Source organism: Temnothorax longispinosus, unplaced genomic scaffold (assembly GCF_030848805.1).
Source record: "Temnothorax longispinosus isolate EJ_2023e unplaced genomic scaffold, Tlon_JGU_v1 HiC_scaffold_632, whole genome shotgun sequence".
Lineage (NCBI taxonomy): Eukaryota > Metazoa > Arthropoda > Insecta > Hymenoptera > Formicidae > Temnothorax > Temnothorax longispinosus.
In genome coordinates, this window is record NW_027270487.1 from 1 (window position 1) to 6052 (window position 6052).

Genomic DNA, 6052 nt, shown 5'->3' on the forward strand with positions numbered 1-6052 from the left:
AATTACTAGTTGACACAGTACTTCAACTTATTTATGCTTTGTATATTCTTGCTATATTTATGTAATGTGCGTTTTAAATAACATGTTTAACTTGTATGATCCTTCCTTAAAACAGATTTAAGGATTGAAATCACTTGATTGTTTTTCTCTGATAGAGATACAAATAACGGAAATCTGAGTTCTTACAATCATTTATGATGAGAGATTAACTTCTTGTAGTGACAAATGAGAAAGGATTATGCATTGATAATTCAACATTATCTTATTTTGTATTTATGCTATGTGTTCTCTGTATAACATTTATTACGATATATTCATTGATTATAACATAACTGCCATGGAAATACACAATCTCTTTACCGACGTAACAACAAGAAAAGTATCGTTCCCTTTTCTATAATTCTTGAGCTCAGGCTCCTGCGCGAGCTTGTACGTTTCAAACATTGGTCCTTCGAGCCGGATATTCGGTTCCGGATGTTAACGGCATTTGCAATTTTGGATTCGTCTTTACGAATTTGTAATTCTAAAGTAAAATATTAATTTGGTGATTTCTATAAACGGTTACTTACTTGATACGTCCGGATAAGGGAAACGATGCTTCGAGTTTTGCGAAAAGTTTAAGAAATAAATATACGGGAAAAAACATTCCGCCTGAATCATATCAAGGTTGATAGCAACAGACATTTCTAAAAGTTAAAATGGATTCGATACTCTATCGTATTAATCAACAACTCACGTCGAGTCATTTCATAGCAAACGCCTATGATAATTTCATCGGTGCAGATTCCTCGGGAATTACTAGGATAAGAATAGAAAGATACTTGTCAACCCTGGAGGCTCTTTGGACTAGGTTCAATAAACAGCATGACGAACTAATGACAATCGCTGGACTGGCAATAGAAGAAAGGTTGCCAGCTTTATCTCATTCGTATTTTTCTGAACAAATACAATCCGAAACACATGTGTGTTACTTAGCTGTTGTTGAACAGCTAAAGGCTCTTCTCGTTGCAGAGCGACCAAATATAGCAGGTTCTTCGTTGATTCCATCTTTGGACCGACCGATTGTAGAAAGTTCTGCTTTGACTCAATCTTTAGAATGACCTATCGTAGCAAGCTTTTCGTCGAGTCAATCTCTAGAGCAACCAGTAGCAGCAAGTTCGTCGTCAACTCAAGCTCAAACTACGGAGAATTTTGTGACAAACGGTTTTCAAAGTATACATGCTAGGCTTCCTTATATCAAAATTCCTAATTTTGACGGAGATCCAACAAAGTGGCTTAGTTTTAGAGATTTATTTTCATCTATTGTCTTAGACAAAAAAACATTTAACAGACGTTGAGAAATTACAATATTTAAAAACAAGTTTAACCGACACCGCAGCTCACTTGATTGAGAACACAACACTCACTTCTGAAAACTTAACAAGGGCATGGAATTCATTATTGTCATTCTATGATAATCCTAGACTTCAAGTTAAAACGGAATTACAAGCGATCTTTAATTTAAAAGCTATGACAAAAGAATCTGCTAGTGAGCTAGAACATTTGTATACTACTTTTGTTCAACATTACAGAACCTTACAAACGTTACAACGCCCTGTGGCAATGTGGGACGATATGATCGTTTTCATGATAACACAAAAGTTAGATTCGGAGTCGGTTAAAGCTTGGGAGAATAAACTAGGTTCGTCAAAGGTACCACCATCGTGGCCGGATCTTAACGAATTTCTGATTACTCGTCTCTTTACCCTTAAGGCTTATGAGAAATCTCGAGTAGGAAAAGGTGGTTGGAAGCCTTAAAAGGCTACAGCCAAAGCTCATTTCCAAGGAAAATCAGGTGACTCTTCCTCTTTCAAAGTCTCGAATTGTCCTATTTGTAATCAGAAACATTATATTGCAAAGTGTCCTAAGTATGTAGATGAGACTGTTGCTCAGAAACTAGCACTAGTAGCCAAGCATAAATTATGCTATAATTGTTTAGGAAAGCATAGAGTAGCCAACTGTAAGGTGACAAAACGTTGTAGGACGTGTGATCGGAAGCAACACACAACAATACACAGAGCGGATACTTATTCATCAGCAAAAGAAGCGAAATTAGAATCAACAACACAATCGAATCCTGTCGTCACAGGACAGGACACAGCTAAGGTCTTACATTCAAATATAGATAAAACGTTGACTGCGTCATGTGTATTGTTGCCAACTGCGCAAGTGTGGATAATTTCCGAAAAGGGTGAAGTTAGGAAGACTCGAGCTCTGCTTGATCAAGGATCGGAGATTTCGTTGATCTCCGAGCGTGTTGTGCAGCAACTTAAGTTACCTCGTACTCGTGCGTCACTCATGCTAACATAAATAGATGAACAGAAATCTAATACAACTAAAGGACTTACATCGTTTAAAATGAATTCGCTTTTCGGACCTGAACTAAATTTAACTGTTTCTGCTTATATTCTGCCTAAACTTACTACTTCTATTCCATCGATTAAATTACAACCCGGTTCGTGGCCTCATTTGGAGGGAATTCGACTAGCCGATCCCGATTTCTTAAAGCCCGGTTCGATTGATTTGATAATAGGCGCGGACATTTATGGTTCTTTACTCGAAAGTAAACTAATAAAAGGTAATGTTGGAACGCCAGTAGCGCAAGCTACCAAGTTGGGCTGGGTAATTTCGGGACCAACTACGCTTGAAACTTCTTTAGTTAATAGACAAAGCTATCACGTGTCGATTAGCCAAGAACTTTACAATTTAATTTATAAATTCTGGGAATTAGAGGAAGTTCCTTCGTCGAAAATTCCAATACTTTCTAAAGAAGAACAGGATTGCGAGGATCACTTCCTTTCTACGCATAAGAGAGACGAAACTGGGAGATACATTATTAGACTTCATTTCAAATCAAATCCGTCTAAACTTGGCAACTCAAAAGATAAGGCTTTGCGAATAATCAGGAGTTTGGCTGGCAGATTCAAGACAAATTCTAATTATTTTAATCTTTACTCGGATTTTATGGTAGAGTACAGAAACTTAGGTCACATGCAGATAGTGCCTTCATCGGAATCGGAGCCCTCTCCTACTATCTCCCTCACCATGGCGTATTACGAGAACAGAGTCTGACCACTAAGTTGAGAGTTGTGTTTAACGGGTCGAGTCTAGCAACTACGGGCGTGTCACTCAACGATTTATTGCACACAGGTGCTAAGTTGCAAATTGATTTGTTCGACGTACTCCTCTGGTTCCGCCTCTTTCTTTATGTTTTCATAGCTGACATTGAAAAAATGTTTAGACAAATAAAGGTAGACCCGTCGGATTGGGACTATCAGAGGATCTTTTGGTTAGATTCATTGTCACAAATCACAACTTTTGCGCTCACAACTGTTACTTATGGTCAGGTTTGCTCACCCTTCTTAGCCATACGTGCTCTCGTACAGTTGATAAAGGATGAGGGACATCGATATCCTTTAGCTATTCCAATCATGGAAAAAGGTAGATACGTAGACGAATTTCATGGCGGAACGGATTCTATTCAGGAAACTCAAAATAAAGTTGCTCATTTGGACAAGCTCTGCATGGCGGGCGGTTTCTTGTTGAAGAAATGGATGAGCAATCACCCTGATGTTTTGGAAAACATACCATCCGATAGAAAGATTACATCTCATTCGATTTCATTTAATGAAGGTGAGACTGTTCACGTACTGGGGCTGTCTTGGAACGCTTTAACGGATTCGTTTGAATTTACATTCGAGCTCCCTATATTGACAACTATCACAAAACGGACTGTTATGTCTACGATTGCTAAATTTTTCGATCCAATGGGTTTTTTGTCGCCTGTTACTATTGTCGGCAAGATATTTGTGCAAGAGTTATGGTCAATTAAGTTAGATTGGGATGACCCATTACCGGAAAAACTAATCCAAAAATGGACAGATTTTGTAAATAGTTTACACAATACGCCGAAATTCGAATTTCCACGATGGATAGGTTAGACAGCTAATTCACTTATTGAAATCCACGGATATTGCGATGCCTCGCAACAGGCCATGGCTGCAGTTGTTTTTGCCAGGGTAACATCGAGCGAAGGTAAAGTCACAGTCTGCTTTATAGTTTTTAAAACAAAGGTTGCGCCTTTAAAAAAGCTTACTATTCCTCGTCTAGAACTGACAGCTGCCGTTCTGCTAGTTAAACTTGTTTCGCATATACTAAAGGTGATGGATATGGGTGATATTCCTGTTGTTTTGAGAACAGATTCCGAAATCACTCTTATTTGGATCAAAGGGCATCCATCAAAATAGAGAGAATTTGTACAGAATCGTGTTAATTTTATTCAGACCGCATTACCTCAGGCGGTGTGGAAGTTTATATCCGGGAAGGAAAATCCAGCTGACTTAGCGACAAGAGGTCTAACACCTCAACAGTTATTGAATTCAAGATCATGGTGGATAGGTCCCTATTGGTTGACTCAACATCCATCAACATGGGCGGATGAATCATATTCTCTCTCTTCTGATGAAAATTTAGAGGAGAGACCTGTTAGGGTCGCGACTACTATTGAATCGAAATCACCAAAAATCTGGGATTTGATTGAAAAATATTCGGATTTGACTAAACTTCTACGGATAACCGCACGGTGTAAAAGGGTTGTAAGAAGATTTCACGGAGTAAAGGAATTTTCTTTCAATCATCCATTGACAGTGACAGAATTAACAGAAGCTAGATTGTTTTGGATCAGGATTGTTCAGCAAGCCTACTTTTCGCATGAGCTTGGAATTTTGGCATCAGGTAAAGATTTGCCTAGATCTAATGCATTTCTTAAACTGACACCACAACTCGATTCAAATGGACTATTGAGAGTAGGAGGTCGTCTTGAACGATCATTTCTATCCGAAAGTGCTAAGCATCCTTACATACTACCGAAGGATTCTATGCTTTCTTCTTTGGTTATTGCTGACGCTCATGCTCGTACATTCCATGGAGGAGTTCAGGATACTCTTTCCTTCATTAGGAACAATTATTGGATAATAGGAGGTCGAGTCGTAGTTCGATCATTCATACTCAAATGTGTAGTCTGTACTCGGTTTCGCCAGGAAAGAGCACATCAAATCATGGGTCAGTTACCTACTGAAAGGATAAACCCGTCTCGATCTTTCGAGCATTCGGGAGTGGACTATGCAGGTCCGTTTACCACGAAAACTTGGAAAGGTAGGAATGCAAAGACCTACAAGACTTACATAGCTTTGTTCGTTTGTTCGACTCGACTTCGGCTATACATTTAGAATTGGTTACGGACTACACAACTGAGGCTTTCTTAGCGGCGTACAAACGTTTCACCTCTCGTCGAGGAATTTGTTCAACGTTATCTAGTGATTGCGGTACTAATTTTAAAGGAGCAGATGCCGACCTTCGTAAGCTCTTTCTAGCCAGCTCCAAGGAGTTAGAAGAATTAGCTAAGCTTCTCGCAAGGGACGGAACGCAGTGGAAGTTCAATCCACCTGCGGCTCCTCATTTCGGAGGAAAATGGGAGGCTGGCGTTAAATCGGTTAAAACGCATTTGAACAAGATAGTCGGTGATCAACTGCTTACGTACGAAGAGATGAATACTTTGCTAATTCAGATAGAAGCTGTGTTGAATTCACGACCCCTTTGTCCGCAGTCTGAAGATCCAACCGATATTTCTGCTCTGAGCCCGGGTCATTTTCTTATAGGGCAGGCTCTGACTACTATTCCCGAACCATCGTTAGACGGCGTTAAGGTCTCTCACCTTTCTCGGTGGCAACTCCTAAGAAAAATGCTAGAAGACTTTTGGAAACAATGGTCACGTGACTGTCTGCAAAGATATCTTGCGGTATACAAGTGGAATAATGCTGTTCCATCTATAAAAGAAGGTTCTTTGGTTTTAGTAGTTGATGAGAGGTATCCTCCAGCGAAGTGGCCTTTAGGTCGGGTTGTTAAGACTCATCCTGGTCAAGACGGTCATACTAGAGTTGTTACGGTACGTACGCAAATTTCTGAATTACAAAGACCTATCACTAAACTTTGTCCTCTTCCAATTGATACAGAA

The 6052-nt window shown here is 39.4% G+C and overlaps 3 protein-coding genes across 3 annotated transcripts; all 3 read left to right on the top strand.

Moving 5' to 3' along the window:
• The first annotated feature begins 2397 nt into the window (after positions 1 to 2397).
• Positions 2398 to 3111, top strand: LOC139824882 (uncharacterized). Its single transcript, XM_071797442.1, has one exon. The coding sequence runs from the start codon at positions 2398 to 2400 to the stop codon at positions 3109 to 3111; it is 714 nt and encodes a 237-aa protein (XP_071653543.1).
• A 161-nt stretch (positions 3112 to 3272) lies between these two features.
• Positions 3273 to 3980, top strand: LOC139824883 (uncharacterized). Its single transcript, XM_071797443.1, has one exon. The coding sequence runs from the start codon at positions 3273 to 3275 to the stop codon at positions 3978 to 3980; it is 708 nt and encodes a 235-aa protein (XP_071653544.1).
• A 54-nt stretch (positions 3981 to 4034) lies between these two features.
• Positions 4035 to 5983, top strand: LOC139824885 (uncharacterized; the record flags this gene model as incomplete). Its single annotated transcript, XM_071797444.1, has 3 exons — positions 4035 to 4058; positions 4323 to 4773; positions 5268 to 5983. Coding segments are annotated over exons 1-3 (1191 nt in total), but the record flags the coding sequence as incomplete, so codon positions are not given.
• Positions 5984 to 6052: the final 69 nt, after the last annotated feature.

Bases quoted from the DNA above. Each gene is read 5' to 3' on its own strand.
- LOC139824883 (XM_071797443.1), top strand. From the start codon at position 3,273: ATGTTTAGACAAATAAAGGTAGACCCGTCGGATTGGGACTATCAGAGG.
- LOC139824882 (XM_071797442.1), top strand. From the start codon at position 2,398: ATGAATTCGCTTTTCGGACCTGAACTAAATTTAACTGTTTCTGCTTAT.